Source organism: Fusarium venenatum, assembly GCF_020744135.1.
Source record: "Fusarium venenatum strain MPI-CAGE-CH-0201 chromosome Unknown EDB82scaffold_2, whole genome shotgun sequence".
Lineage (NCBI taxonomy): Eukaryota > Fungi > Ascomycota > Sordariomycetes > Hypocreales > Nectriaceae > Fusarium > Fusarium venenatum.
This window is the reverse complement of record NW_027072130.1, coordinates 1,350,005-1,364,910: the sequence shown is the minus strand read 5'-3', so window position 1 is coordinate 1,364,910 and position 14,906 is coordinate 1,350,005. Positions and strand designations below refer to the sequence as shown.

Genomic DNA, 14,906 nt, shown 5'->3' with positions numbered 1-14,906 from the left:
TAATTCCTTTTATCTTCATAGTACTTCATTGTCAATGATGCTATCGCGGACTTAGCAATTGACTTGAGCGGGATAGCGATTACCACATTGGGTAAGTGGACCCCCGGTGCTGTGGATCATCTCTCGTCCATCCAATCATATACCTCTCAATACGAAAACCAGTAACTCTCTCAACTCTGTGAAACACAATAGACTCGACCTTAAATCCGTCGATATCTCGACCGAGAAAAGAGCGAGACCGAACCAATCCTGATTCCCGCTCATCGCACTTTGGGGGTTTCTTTAAACCGTGTTATATCGTTGTACGTTGATGATCTGATGACCGGCATCAAACTGCCGAATAACTTGGTTGTTGTCCAAGGTTCTAACCTCCAAGCTACTGATGCGTATCATTATCAACTCAATCCAAGCTATAGATATCATGGCCGAAGCATCGCATAGGCTTGAGTATGTGTGGCTGAGGCATGGCTTACTTTGATCAAATCCATTTTATCAATTCAATGATGTTAATGCATCTATCGAAGAGCAAAATACTTGTCACGCACTACAGACCTGGCGAGAGGTTAAAACTGCAGTGAAAGTCCCAAAATGGTGTTGCCCGTGAACCGCCGATGTTATTCTTAACCACGGTTCTATGCAGTGAAGGATTTAAGTCATGAATCCCGTTTCATTTAACTATACTCTTAGGAACCTAGCTTTGTCTAGCAGGATCCAGCTCAACCTTGTTCTTCGTAATCGCATCAATCTCAGCCATAATCTCAGGCGTCAACTTATCCAACACCTTGAGCGAAGCAACAGTATCCTCCAACTGCTCAGGCCTACTAGCACCAGTAATAACACTGGTAACATTGGGGTTCTTCAAACACCATGCGATAGCAAGCTGGGCCTGGCTGATACCCAACTTGTCCGCGATGGGCTTCAACTGGCGAACTTTCTCAATCTCGGTCTTCCAGTCGTCGGTGCCGATCTGGCCGCGCATAAAATCTGCGAAACTGTCCTTGCTGGCGCCGAAGCGCGAGTCCTTTGGTGGTTGACCGTCGACAATGTCGTTGTACTTTCCGCTGAGGACACCCATTTTGAGTGGGGAGAATGAGGTGATGCCTAGACCGACACGTTCGTAGAGGCGCTGGAATTGGCCTTCTACTCTGTCTCTGACTAGCATGTTGTAAAATGGCTGCTCCACAACTGGTCCAATCATGCGGAGGTCGCGGGCGATGCCAACCTGTTGCTGTTAGAGTCTAGTCACATAGACACAGAGAATATTGAGGATGACTTACAGCTTCAGCAATCTCATCGGCGGACCACTCTGAAGTTCCCCAGTAAAAGGCCTGACCAGTCAGCGTCCCGATCATCAACCAGCGCTTTCTCGACTTACCTTGCCGTTATCAATTAGGTAGTTAAAGGCACGAACAGTCTCCTCCATGGGAGTAAGTCTGTCTGGCCTGTGAGCGTAGACAATGTCAACGTATGGCAGCTGAAGACGCTCCAGCGAAGCTTCCAATCCCTCAATGATGTGCTTCCTTGAGAGGCCGTGGTTGTTGACAAGAATCTCTCCATTGACGGCACCCCAGTTGATCTCTTCGAAAACTGTCAGCATTGAAACCTAGAAGTCGGAGAGAACATAACTTACTTGTGCTGATGACAAGATCACTTCGCTTCCAGCCAAAATGCTTAATAGCCTTTCCCATAACAACCTCAGCCTGACCAGCAGTGTAGTTCTCCGCCGAATCAAAGAAGTTGATTCCCAGATCATAAGCCTTCTTCATGCAAGCAAACGCCTGTTCATCCTCAGAGTAACCGCCGTAGGTCAACCAGCTACCCAGACCAATGGCGCTCACATGGAGTCCAGAGCGCCCGAGGCGGCGGTAGACCATGCCAGTATCTCTAGGTTCAGCCCAAGCCATTGTGATGAATTTTTATGATGATGTGTGTTTTGTGTTACTCTGTTTGAAGCTGAATCAGTATAGGAAGTAGAGCGAGTTGCGGAGTAATTCTCGGAGAAGAGCACAGAGTGGAGATGGACTTACACTGAACAAGCTAATGTTGTCTGGATGGATACCAACAGTTCGCCGATTCTTTTGCGAAGAAATTGAGCAATTATAAGAACAAGACTATTGCGATAATAGTAAACTTGACTCATACGGCAAGCGTAATATTGAATCCAAGACAGATATCCTGACTCTTTGCCGTGCTGACCATGCTTCTGCAGTTGACTTGCAGCGGGGAATTAACATGACAGGGGTCTAACGATGGCGCAATGTGGTCCCTGTATTCCACCATTAGTCCATTGTTCCCCTCATCTTTAGAGCACCAAGAGCACATACCAAACCAGAGTCGGCTGTCCTAAGAACTAGGGCCAAAATTATGATGAACATGGCCTAAATCGCTCTCCGACACAGAGTTCTTAGGAAAACTTAGGTACGCGTCTCGATTATTTGCCGCACTGTTTGCTGCTGATCCTGCTCTCCAACATCGCGGGGCATCGACTCTAGTAACATGCGAGTAAGCGGCGAAGGGGATCTGACGAGATAGCCGAGGTCCAACGGCGGCCAACAAATCTGAGAAGGTTGGTCCTCCATAAACTGGTATGTCGGCATCGTGAGGTTTGGTTGCGAAGTCAAGAGCTCGGCTGTGTTTGGGAACGAGGTTTGCGGGTTTGTCTCAAAGGCAACTGCTTCGCCTTCTGGTACCTCGACAAGGCGGCCCGCGTTGAAGATTGCGTCCATTCGTATCGTGAGAAGCGAAAGTAGCGTCCGATTTCCGCCTCGACAAGATGATAGTATGTCGCGTAGTTGATGTAGAACTGGACCGGATCGGTGATCTGTTATTGAGTGGTCGCTTGCCATGGCATCAATTACCGCTGTGGCAATCTCGAATGTTTTAAACTCCTGTTAAGTTGGTTAGCTAGTACTTGCATTCTTGGTGTTGATTATTTACCAGCGTAGGTCCGTGAGACTCAAGCGCAGTCTTGGGAAGTTCAGAAACCAAGCTTAGAAAGTCTTTGGCTATATCCACTGGGTTCATACTCGGAGTGACGATCCCAAAGCGAAGCGCAGCACGCCATAGCACAGCGCGCATCCACTGCCTAGTGACAAACATGTCTGCGCGCTGTACCTCGTTGATTGGGCCCCAATCATCATTGTCGGCCGAGTCAACGAGTTTCTGCTGCAGTAGTTCGAGGCAGTTTTGTGCGACGGAAACCATGTTGGGTAGATCCGAGTCCGAGTCAAAGTTGTGAAGTAGTTCAAAGATGCCGCTTTGGTCAAATACCCAGAATAGATGAACCAGCTTGAGGAAAGCCGGGAGAACTTCTGCGCGGTCATCTGCTCCTCCGAACCAGGGAAATAGGATGTTTGGTTTGAGGACTATGGGTAACTTGTGAAGAAGTGCGACGCCCCTGTGCATGCGTTAGTGACAATGAAACTCGGTTGTGTTCAGGAATTCATACCTCTCTGTGACGAACAAAAGCCAAAGAATACGTCGCGAAACATGTTGGTCGGCTTCAGACAAAGAAGCATAGGTAGATTCGCGATCGAGCCTCAGGATCTGCGCTTGCGTAATTGCCTCGCGTAGGTAGATGAGAGACTTGGTTCCACCAGGAGAAGCATTTTCGTGATAAATATGTAGGAAGAAGGAGATTCGCAAGGCATCCAATGGACCGAGTGCCTCGCTTAGTCGCGTTTCGGCGTCCTCCACTCTGGGCTGCCACGCAGTATCGAGCTTGAGCTGAGCAATGGCAGCGAGAGCTACAGCGTTGGCAAGGAACCGAGCTGCACCTCCATGGGTGGGATGCTTCTGGATCTTGTTCCTTAGATCGGTTGCATCGACGATGGGCCAGATAGGGTAGAGTCTTTCAGAGTAGACATCGAGTATCTCAAGCAAGCTAGCTACCTCATCAATAGGGGATGGAGACCTCTTGGCAGCTACAATAGGCTGTTCATTGTCTGGACTAGAAGTACTGTTTTTTCGTCTCCGCTCAATCTTGTCCAGAGTCCTGGGTCGAAGTCCCCTCGGACCTCTGGTTCCTTGCATACGGATAAAGGTACATTCTATGCCTGATGCCTCGCATGCAGTACAGGGGGGAGTCTCTGAGCAGCGGATCTTACGGACCTTGCATGAGTCGCAAGCCCTTCTTGCGAGTTTCTGACGCGATGCTGCTGGAGCATTTCTCGGAGGGTTTGGGGACGAGTTTGAAGGTGGGGTCATGGCTTCAAAGAGTTACGAGACAAAGAGAGACAGTGCCTAGCCAAGAGTTGCAGTTGCAGGTAAATAGGTAATTAGGGATAGAAAACCCAGCAAATGAGAAGAGTTCCCCTATAGTGAATTGTGAATATTTCTTGGGCTGTGTTTTTCAAGGATGGCGTGCTCGTAGCTTGGGATCTCGTCTTGAAAGACTCCTGTCTTCCCCGGATTTTGTTTCTCACTAGACCTCGGCATATGGACCCTTGGCGTGGGCTAGGATCGGCGTCAACTATAATGGGTGTCTACAGAGGGTGGCATCTAATTTTGAACGTCATGTTCAACTGTTTATCGTTGTTCCAGTAGACAACAGGTAGTAATACTGTAATAGACTATTGTACTGGCAACCCAGAGTCCCCTATACTAGTGACTGGCCCACTGATGACCACTGACACTCACCCCAGGCAACATAGACTACTGCCTATGGCACTTCAATACTAGTTTCATCTCGTTTGCTACTGCTACCAGCTGGCAACTCTTCTGTCACTCTGAGGGCTTGGCAGTGCTAGGGCAAAAAGGTATCCCACCACTGGTCAGAAAAATCTCCCCTCGCACAAACGAATATGTTTCTTTCCATCGAATTCCACTCTCCTCATCTTTCTACCTACAGTGGAAAATCAACAACACATATTTTCCATCACAAGGTAAACAGAAATCGTCTTCTGCATCTCGCAAAAGACATGACCATCACTGGTTCTCCCTCTCTTCAAGTCACTGCCCCCACGGCTGTGAAGCGCCGGAGAGGTGTCGAATCGTGGTGGCTCTCATCCCTTCCCGCGTCTTCGGACAACACCTACCGGAACCTGTGACAAACGTTACGGGCTTTACGACGCCTGACGGAAAACATCGTGACTTATCACCGCGGTGGTACCTACATTACCGGAACTATCTACCACCGCGGTGGCGGGTACAGCACTGGAGACAAGCCGAAACGTGAGTACAAAAAGTTCGAAATATTATCCTGCTTAACAGAAGAGCTGACATGATCTCGCAGCGACACGGTATTGAGCCTGTAAGTTCTTATGCCAAATCATCAGGGTTATCAGGCATGGGACTACTAGCCCGACGTTCCAAGGGCCTCACAACCAGTCGAAGATGAAGCGTTCGGTCGAGAACGCGGAACATGTCGGTATGTGCCTTCTTCTATTCGCATGCTTGCACAGTCAGTATCTGTAAACTAACAATCTATTTACAGGACTGTTCACTCCACTGCTGGACTCCCGGACGACTTTCTCCACTTCGATCAACAACACTCTGGTATGTTATTCTCTCTTCTTATCCCGCCTCTGTATCTCCTCGGTCCTCCCTGTTCGGAGCTGACTTGAAGAAGATGCCAAGTTCAACACGGATCCTCCCCGGAATCCTGTCGAAGCAGAACTACCGCTTCAGCGACATGGCGTCAATTTTTATCACGAACATGAAAGAAAGGGCCAAAATGGCCGGTAACGAGGTGAGCATAAATTGCTCTTGACAAGGCGAGCATAAAATGCTCTTGCCGACAACCCCTGCGAAGCTCAATAGCAGCTTCACCGACGCATTTACCACGTACATGGTAGAGATGGAGAGGATGAATGCGATATCCTCACCGCTCAAAACCAGTTTCTCGTCAAACAGGACTGGCAGTTAGTACAGTATGACGCTGGAAAACTTCCTTCATTGTTATGCCACTACACCATACCGGACAAGTGCTTCCTTTGCATTATTTAATCGACATTGCTGGCGGGTTACCGCTACAATGTTTCTGTCGCCTACGGCACAGTTGCATCAAGGACCATTTGCAAGACACTCGATCACGAGTATTCGCCCATTATGGCGTAAGTACTTCTTTCTATAGTCTCTGAATCCCACATGCTAACTGTATAGTGACCACCATGATCCCGACAAACAACACTTGTTCAAGTCGGAGAGCACTGGTAACAACGTGAAACAGGGCCTAGCTCTACACGCCCTGACACCTGGGCTATGCTAGCAGGCCCCTAGTGTGAGGCCCTCCTTGTCGATTGGGATACTCTTCGCACCTGGCCTAAGCTTTTGAAGGCATGCCAAGATGAAGGGTGTTCACCTTTGCTCCACGACGTCAGAACGAACCCTAGGTCGACGTTGGAGTTGGTAATTGTCCAGAAGTAGTAGACCCAGCCACGAATGGACTGCTTGCGGGAATCCTGTCGAAGCTGAACCTCAGCTCTGTCTGGCGCTTCAGCTTCCATTGCCTCCCTTGACGCCAATACCGTGCAAGTGATGTCTTGAGCAAAGAGGAAGCTGGCGCTCTACAACCAGCAGCCAGTGATCGCATATGAATCACTTGCTCAAATGCCTTGCGGAGCCCAGTAGAAAGGCTGCTCGGCCGTCTGTTGAGGGACCTTGATACCTTTTTCATGGAAGAACACCAAGAAACGTGAACAGCCAACGGAATGCCCTAGCTATGTCGCAGCCGGTATACCCGTCGATGGACCTGCCTTTGATAGCAGCTAGACTTGTGTTGAAAGCCGACTACGACAATGATAACGGCACAATACACAAGTTCCTTGTCACTGACAAGGAACTTGTTCATCTCGCACATGAGGGAGCCGACATTGTCATCCCCATGTCTCCCCGAGGGTGTAATGGAATCCTACCAAGGAACTTCAGACGCCCGTTTGACATTTATTGGCGCGGCGTTGGTGGTAGCCCCAAGATAACAAGGTTGTGGAGGAAGGATGCCCTGGGGAATCTAGAAAGGGAGAAGCCGACTGCCCTAGCGGCGTATCCGCAGTCAGTTCGACCGCGGTACCCGTCTGGCTGCCCTTGAGGAAGCCAACTATGAGCATTGTGCTCAGTCGCCAATCACGCTACTAAGCGTTGGATCCTACAGCTATCTTGATATTTTCTCAAGTCAAAGGTACGACAGTTCAAGACCGCAAGGAGGAATATTGCTAACAGTTCACATATACAGGTGACGGACATGCCTATTTGGGTTATGATTGTGCAGCAGCAAGTATACGAAACCTCCAAGACACGAATAAAAACCAAAACGAACAGTTCTAACAGATGGCTCGCGAAACAAATCCGGAAGAAGATGCAGACGCACTCAAGATCAATGCACATATCAATCAGCAGACCAGAAGACTATGTCTTCCCACCCCGACGGTGTGATGGACTCCTACAAAGGAGCTCCTGACACTCGTCTTACGCGAGAGGCATAAAAAAACGCCATGGGTAGTCAAGACTTTCGACACATATCAGCGCTGTCATGGCTTCGCGCCCGGCAAGCCACAAGACTATGTTGTCGCCTCCCGACGGTGTGATGGAATCCTACCAAGGAACCTGACACTCGTCTTATATGGGGGGGTTCGGTCGCCTGCAACCATCGGTCGCCTAACCAGTGAATCAGCACTCAGTGGAAGTCTGCAAGATCGGGTACTGGAGGGATGCGCCTTGATAGGCGCGTTTTTGACTCAGATGCATTTGGCACTATCATTGGAATTGAGTTCACCATGCAAGGTGACTACGATGATGAAGAACCTCTGATCGTCACCATGCGGCCCAAGAAGATTCGTGGCGGTTATTGGATCATCGGCTTTGAAGACCATCATTGTGATCAGAAATGCGAGATCTATCTGTATGCAAACTTTTGCAGAAAGTGATCGGGGCACAAGCGACGTCGACATGTACGCTCTCTGGACCTTTTTTTCCCTGTTGGCGAACTGCATACGCTTGCGTCGATAAGTTCTGGAATTCTTTCTTCAGAACAGAAATAACCAGCGGTTTTCATGTATAACATGCGCCTGCACCACAAGCGGGCAATTGTTTTTCGAGTCTAGAACTGGGATAACTAGTGGTTTCCCCCTGCCACAAGTTCTACCAGAACATCGACGGAGACAGAAGAAGTCGTGCCCCAGCCCAGCGCCTGTACAACAAGCGGGCAATTCTTTCAATGAATTTCACGAAGAAAAAGACATGGACGGGTGCACCACAAAGGTCTATGCGCAACGACGTCGATCGAAATGCTTGACTATGTTGTCGCTGGAGCGGGAGCGGGAGCTGGAACTGCACTATAGATAGCAGGTCGATTGCTATCGTGGAGTGAGCTTTCTCGGCTCGAGACAGCTTGAAGTCTCGATCGAAATCCTTGACTGTATTCTGGCGGGCATGACTGTTCGAGTGTCATTTCAACCCTCAAGTCTTTTATTGGCTGGTCAACGCAAGTTTACGCTGTGCGATCTCATCGACATCCTTGACTATGCCACCGCTACGTCGACGAGATTGTGCAGCGTAAACTTGCGGCTTTGGATCACTAATGGTCCTGGTGGGAGGTGACCTACATCATTCCATTTGCCTGGAACAAGATGAACTCGTCAATATTTCAGACTGACCACGATCAAGCAAAGTCTGTGAAGCGCCGGAGAGATATTGAGTTACTGGTGGCGAGACAGAGCCCGCGCCTTCACAGCGAATCTGGCAGGGCCAGAGACGGTGTCATGGATTCCTACCAAGGAACCTGACACTTGTCTGACCATGTTCTCCCCAGGTGAGAGTTCGTTTGATGATTGTCATACACGTTCACCGAACCCTCAACTGGGAAGAACATGGTAAATCAGGATGCATTCAACCGTACGATCAATCATCAAGTACAACTTTGCTAGCGAAGACACCCAAGAGGATCCGGTAGATGACGATAGACGAGGATTGCGAGCCACAGCTCCTCCAAGTCAATGGAAGGACATATCCAATGGAAATTCAGCATCTCACGCGGAACAAGAGCCAGGCCGTGGCGGCCGCCACTCTAATCCACGCACGAGCTCATAGATACAATGCTGGCCCTTCCTTTGTGAACTACGGCAACATGGGTCATCGTCGCGGCCACCGCTTCTTCCAGCGTGGAATCACCTCAACCGGGTCATCAGTGAACCACAGATGAGACTCTTTTGCCTCAGGTAAGGGCTCCGGCCCTTCTGCCCTCCAACCCAGGCCGGCCGCCACACTCATTCATTCACGAGGACACGGCTCCCTGTTGAAAGTGTGTCTTTGGTCGAGATGAAAAGAATATGGTTAATCTTTTGCCGTACCCATACTTCGGATGATATTCCCTGGTTAAACTTTGTGGAATGGACAATAGCGTCAACAGAATCTGGCACGGTTCACAAAAGAAGCCCCAGCACTCACGAGCCCCTAGCTACAGTTCTGAGATTTCTTTTGTGAGCTACGGCAATATGAGCCATCGTCGCGGCCCTAGCCTAGGAGACACTTTGCGTGTGGTATTCAGCCTGCCTTTCTGCCCCCCTATCCCGACCGTCACGAGCCCTTAGCTACATTAGGGACCTTGCTCCTGCGTCTCACTAAGACAGCCCTACCTCGACCCGTTGTCCCGTTGCGTCTCATTATAGTGGTTAGTCGAACTTTAAGCGTTCTGGCCTTCATTTTGTTTCTGGTGGTGGTGGTGGTGTCTCACCCGATCCATTGGAAGTTAATGCGGCTATCCCGACTGGAGCTATGCCCCCTCACGATGTCTACGAGGGAGTCATGACCACTGATCCCACTCAGCGATTCGGGAACGATCCTTTCGTCGACGTCGAAGCCTACTGGTGCTTCAAACCCAAAGACGGAGACCGTAAACAACAACCTCAATATCAAATTCTATTGATTGCCTGACGCATTGGAGAATGACATAGGTCATCTACAGAAAGTGCCCAGGCATCATGAAGCGACTGGGAGCTTTCAGACTCAACACCAGCGAAAACAGGTTATTTCGTGATGAGTTCGACTGAGTATCTGCAATCAGGAGGAGGGCGATGCAATGATTTTGGAAAGTTCATCGAGATCTTAATGTCTCTTCACTATTTCAATCGACATGGAGACCTTTTCCTTCTCGCGAAATGTCTTGCCTATGTAATGAAAAACTCCCGGTGCGAACGACTTGAAGACATCGACAAAGGTAGCCCCAGTATCAAAACGCCAACGCGGAGGCTTCCGTGGTATTGTTCAATTCTGCAAGGCTCTAAATGCCACCTGGCCTTTCAGAACACCCGCCAGATCGCTGCAGAGGTGAGCATCATTACTTTCCGTTCGTAAATCCAGTCATCTCATGATATCTAACTCAAATAGGGTCTTGTCATCTATCTCCCATACAGTCTCATTAAGTCTTTTCCCCTCTGTGTGCGAGCTAGCACTTGGACAGTTGTCTACCATTCGTGGGAGTGGGTCATGCAACAGATATCTCCAATGTGATATCGCTGTTTGGCGACACATGTGACGGGTGGTGGAAAAAATGAATTATACTGCCTTCAACACGGCCAACCCCAAAGCAACAACAACATCGTAGATTTCTACGATTTGGGACGTGTCCAACGTGGACCGCCCCAACCTCAGCGCAACAACATGTTCGTGGGGCTGCCATCTGTCTATTGAATAAGAGGAGGCGTCGGTGGGCGGCGAAGACGGACTCTGCAACCTCCACGTGGTGCCGCCTGGAAACATGGCTATTCCAGAGCCAGTGCAGAGACGCGAAGACTCGGTGGACTACGCCTCAATGATGATGACAATTGCCAAACTCAGGAGTTTGTTGCCCTGCCGGAAGCAAAACGGGATTGGAAGACGATTTCCGACGAACACTTGGGCCAGATGGCATGCGAAGCGCTCATCGCGATGACCCAGGCACCACCGAACTCACTGACCGCGTACTGGGGATGCCTGTGCTACAGAAGCTTGGCTTCGGCTTCGTTGCCAGCAGACGAGTGGAGCGGAACCCTCAGCCCCCAAGCGAGCACGCTGGCGACGACGATGACTCCGGCAGCTCCTACCATTCCGACGATCGGCTCGAGTTTTACGACCAGGAACCGACTGTGGAGAGGTACTATGGGCGATTCAGTATCTAATTATGCGATATCCTACCCGACCAACTCACGGAACTCGTTACTGCCGTCCTCTAGGCATTTGACTTGCCCAACACTTTGGCCACGTTTTACAGGAGACTTTGAGGGTTCTAAGGTGAGTGCCTTCTCCATTCTACTTGCATCTTATGGACTGTTCTGTACAAGGCAATCCTCAAGGCTCGAGTGGTCAATCTTTTCGCAATGACACAGCCCCTAACAAGTAATAGGTGGAAGAACCCTCAGGGTATCAGAAATTTGACCGCTGGAAGCATAAGAGATGAAATTATCAAGTCAGCTTATGCATACTATAGTTCTTGGGCTATTTAATTTTGTACCCGAAGACTTAGGAGTGCAGCTTTTCTGCTACCCAGTAGGAGCCCTAAACAGCATCAGCCCCGACCATATTACAAATTTCGATCGGGAATACAAGATGACACAGGAGCTGGCAGTGACCATTACCAGCTACCCAGCGAAAGCCCCATACTTACAGGCTGGCTGCTACAAGCCTAGAGATAAAGACGGCGAAAAAGGTCTGCGGCGAAAAAGGTCTGCGGCGAAAATTGGGGCAGAGGGTTAGAAGATGCCTATGCCAACGCCAAGCAGTCAAACAGTGCGCTGTCTGTTCAAGCAACTTGAAAGAGATATGCGTCAACGAAGTTCGCGTGCCACCGCTTCTTCATTCAAGCCCAACAAGGGTAAGTCGGCTGCTGCTCTACTTCCTGAGGGGGGACTTGCCATCGCTGCATTGGCTCGAATTCAGCATTGAAAAGGCTGTGATATCGAGAACGAAGGACTCGACTGCGAATGCCCGGTTCCATCTTGCCACTATCAAAGATATCACTCTTGAAGAAATGGTCAATGTTCTTGTGCAAATGTCATCTGGGCACTCGAAACATGAGAACATCTTCGCAGAGCACCCTGATTTGGGTGATGCCGACTAACCTTGGAACATGGTGTACATGAACAGACAACTTCACTTTGGGCGTTGCACGGGCACCCGACCCACTCGACAAAATCCGGGGGTCTCCACCCTTCTGAGGCGGCTGATACCACGAAGCAGCTTCACCTGGGTCAATCTTATCTTGCAACTCAAAGATTAGTGAGGCCCTGTGTTTTTTTTCGCAAGGACCACAGAAACGGAAGAAGCAGTGAAGAGCGATATCTCGTGTACTGACTTCCTGATGAAAGTGGCAGTCAACTTCCATGACGCTATCCGCAAGTCCCTGAAGACCCGGCTACCTTCGTACATCAGGTATGTCCACAGGGGTTTGGGAGTTGTGAACTCGGTAATGATCCCTCCACTGGTTCACCAACGGACACCTTGTTACGACTTTTACTTCCTCTATTTGACCGAGTTTGAAGAGCTTTCCAACATCAACATGTGAAGCGGTCTCACTGCCTTTGCTTTGCAAGTTCACCAGGTGCCTGGTGAAACAACTTGCCGCTGGCATTTTTACTTCGAGCTTACTATAAGTTTTAAGTTCCGTGACACCCAAGGAAAAGAGGTCAACATAATTGGTCTCGCTTTATCGATGGAACGGGAAGGCTGGCGAGATGGGGACCTGACAGTTCGCTTCGTCATTAAGGAGCGTCTTTTCTTCCAACCATTGGCCCCTGAGCGGTAGTTGCCCACCACTCTGTGCCAGTCAAAGAGACCTGGCTCCCTTCTTACGTCAGGGTTTTCTTTTACGCCCTTGATGCAAGGTATCCGATCTTGAATATTTGATGAAAGTGGCAATTAACTTCCATCACGCCGTCCGCAAGTTCAACCCTGACCGCCTGAAAGCAAACTTTGTTTCGGCGGTAGGTATCAGTGAACTACCTTTTCATCATGAGAGGAGCTTGGCAAGGACTATGCGATACTTGTTACAACTGGATTACGACCATCCATGAGGCTACGTTGTGTTAAAGACTTGGCTCCCATCCTACGTCATGGAGACTGGCTCCCGTCCTACATCAATGGCCTCAATCTCTGGCAATAACCGTTGCGGTTATAATTCGTCATCAGAACAGAGACTGGTGTCGCGAAATTCTGGAAGTTCATCGAAATCTAATTCCCTACAAGACACAATCCTATGGGGACCAAACTGGTAGACGGTCGCTTTACCGTGGAGGACCTAAACCGGGTAAACGGACGAGATCATTGGGAAGCTTGAAGACCTGAGGAATGATGGAGACAGCTTTAGCTCTCTCTTCGAACTAGTACGAACGACTAGCTTTCCCAACGAGGGCTTCCATTGTGTCGCTTCTCTGTCACTACTTGAAGGTCTATCGTGCGAATACTCAGCATACCTGCCGCGCAAAGAAGCTGGATAAACTCCTAAAGACGTCCCAAAACATTGCGACTACCAAGATCCAATGGATTGGTTGGCCCCAAAGACAAGGAGCTTCAGTCGTCGACAGCACAAGCCCGCGACAACTAACCAGCCGGCGACACAGCTCACATGGCGACTCCGATCTTCAATTCGTTTAGCAGCCAAGCACTATGTCTAATGGCTGCATTCAGATCCACTTTATGCGGTTGGGGCCTTGGGTACCTCGAAAGGACATTTACAGCACGGGCAAATCATCAGGTTGGCTTACCCTTTACCTGAAATACCTTCTGGAGATGTACAGCCGGTAGCTCCTGGGACAGAAAGCACCTGTTTGCACACAAAAGACGACATCCGCCTCCGTTTAGGTATCTCTTTACACTGGTCGAACGACCAGCTTTCCCAACGAAGGCGGGTGTCGTTCAGTTTTGCAAGGCTGCCAGGGTTCGGGCATCTCTAAAGAAGAGTCTGGTTTGTGGCCTTTGTTAGTGCCCTAATTAACAAGTGGTTGGGAGATAAAATCAGAATTTCAGTCAACATCAGAACCCGAATACTGTAGACCATTCACTTTGGGTTCTTCCAGTTTGGTTCTTCCAGTCTCGCCACCAGTGACTCAATATCTCTCTGGCGCTTCACGACGCTGATAGTCAGCCCCAGCTTGGGTTCTCTTATTGACTTATGTCTTGGCCTTTCCGTGTCTTCCGATCTACGGAATAGGGCCTGAAGCATACTTCAAGAGACAGCATAAAGTAGAAGAATTCCATTCCCAAAGTACCAATACTTTCTTGATTGCACAATACGAGACTTCGAGAGCTATCATCGCTGCGGATCACAGCTCAGCCAAGACAGAATGAACCATCAATTAGGTCCAGCCACCGAAGAGAGCGAATAATCTTCAAGACGACCACAAAGTATGCTTTCTAGCATGAGGAATCTAGAGAGACACATTGGTTTCAAGAAGTTGTGACCCATCGGTTGAGAGCAAGACACATTGCATCCGTTTACTTGGAAATGGCGGAACCGCCCGCTCCTTGCCAAATGGGAGTATATCAACCGACAAGGACGATCCCACCGTCAATCCGGTATTCCAGGCCAGATATCGGTGGATAATTAAGAACAGGACGAGGATGAGGAAACACGAGATCTTTCGACGACATTCTTCTATTGATCTATCTCTACCTTTCAATGCCTTCCGATCTACAGAACAGAACCTCACGTGTCACTATGTAGATGAGGATGTCCGAGGCAGGACAGTCCGTCACCTTAACCCATTATTGTTCTAGAAGGTCTGCAATCCCAACTACGGAGATGTACCTACCTATTGAGCTACAAACCCTGTCTGAGGCCTTCAAACCCCAGCGTTCAATCGCACTCCATCAAAAGATTCGAAACAGGAACTGGCGGAAGAACAACAAAGTCCAGCCAAAATATCTGGACCATCCCTCCTTTCAGTACTGGTGACAGTCCCACGGAGACAATGTAAAGGAGGTGTATATGATTACTGCCA

At 49.3% G+C, this 14,906-nt stretch overlaps 4 protein-coding genes across 4 annotated transcripts; 2 read left to right on the top strand and 2 right to left on the bottom strand.

Moving 5' to 3' along the window:
* Positions 1 to 458: 458 nt before the first annotated feature.
* Positions 459 to 2,130, bottom strand: EDB82DRAFT_127113 (NADP-dependent oxidoreductase domain-containing protein). The gene is made up of 4 exons (XM_065607034.1): positions 1,631 to 2,130; positions 1,376 to 1,578; positions 1,278 to 1,328; positions 459 to 1,222 (listed from the first exon to the last, which is right to left on the bottom strand). The coding sequence occupies exons 1-4, from the start codon at positions 1,902 to 1,904 to the stop codon at positions 692 to 694; spliced, it is 1,059 nt and encodes a 352-aa protein (XP_065464527.1). The 5' UTR covers positions 1,905 to 2,130; the 3' UTR covers positions 459 to 691.
* Positions 2,121 to 4,387, bottom strand: EDB82DRAFT_127116 (uncharacterized protein). The gene is made up of 3 exons (XM_025733297.2): positions 3,449 to 4,387; positions 2,938 to 3,397; positions 2,121 to 2,888 (listed from the first exon to the last, which is right to left on the bottom strand). The coding sequence occupies exons 1-3, from the start codon at positions 4,204 to 4,206 to the stop codon at positions 2,415 to 2,417; spliced, it is 1,692 nt and encodes a 563-aa protein (XP_025584218.1). The 5' UTR covers positions 4,207 to 4,387; the 3' UTR covers positions 2,121 to 2,414.
* A 2,274-nt stretch (positions 4,388 to 6,661) lies between these two features.
* EDB82DRAFT_523171 (uncharacterized protein) lies at positions 6,662 to 7,862 on the top strand (the record flags this gene model as incomplete). Its single annotated transcript, XM_065609108.1, has 2 exons — positions 6,662 to 6,990; positions 7,610 to 7,862. The coding sequence occupies 2 exons, from the start codon at positions 6,662 to 6,664 to the stop codon at positions 7,860 to 7,862; spliced, it is 582 nt and encodes a 193-aa protein (XP_065464526.1).
* Positions 7,863 to 10,690: 2,828 nt separating this feature from the next.
* On the top strand, positions 10,691 to 11,090 carry EDB82DRAFT_523169 (uncharacterized protein; the record flags this gene model as incomplete). Its single annotated transcript, XM_065609107.1, has 2 exons — positions 10,691 to 10,772; positions 10,837 to 11,090. The coding sequence occupies 2 exons, from the start codon at positions 10,691 to 10,693 to the stop codon at positions 11,088 to 11,090; spliced, it is 336 nt and encodes a 111-aa protein (XP_065464525.1).
* Positions 11,091 to 14,906: the final 3,816 nt, after the last annotated feature.

Bases quoted from the DNA above. Each gene is read 5' to 3' on its own strand.
- EDB82DRAFT_127113 (XM_065607034.1), bottom strand. From the start codon at position 1,904: ATGGCTTGGGCTGAACCTAGAGATACTGGCATGGTCTACCGCCGCCTC. The intron at 1,329-1,375 runs GTAAGTCGAGAA...CTGACTGGTCAG, and splicing joins ACCTAATTGATAACGGCAAG to GCCTTTTACTGGGGAACTTC. The intron at 1,223-1,277 runs GTAAGTCATCCT...TAACAGCAACAG, and splicing joins CCGATGAGATTGCTGAAGCT to GTTGGCATCGCCCGCGACCT.
- EDB82DRAFT_127116 (XM_025733297.2), bottom strand. From the start codon at position 4,206: ATGACCCCACCTTCAAACTCGTCCCCAAACCCTCCGAGAAATGCTCCA. The intron at 3,398-3,448 runs GTATGAATTCCT...ACGCATGCACAG, and splicing joins CTTTTGTTCGTCACAGAGAG to GGGCGTCGCACTTCTTCACA. The intron at 2,889-2,937 runs GTAAATAATCAA...CCAACTTAACAG, and splicing joins AGTCTCACGGACCTACGCTG to GAGTTTAAAACATTCGAGAT.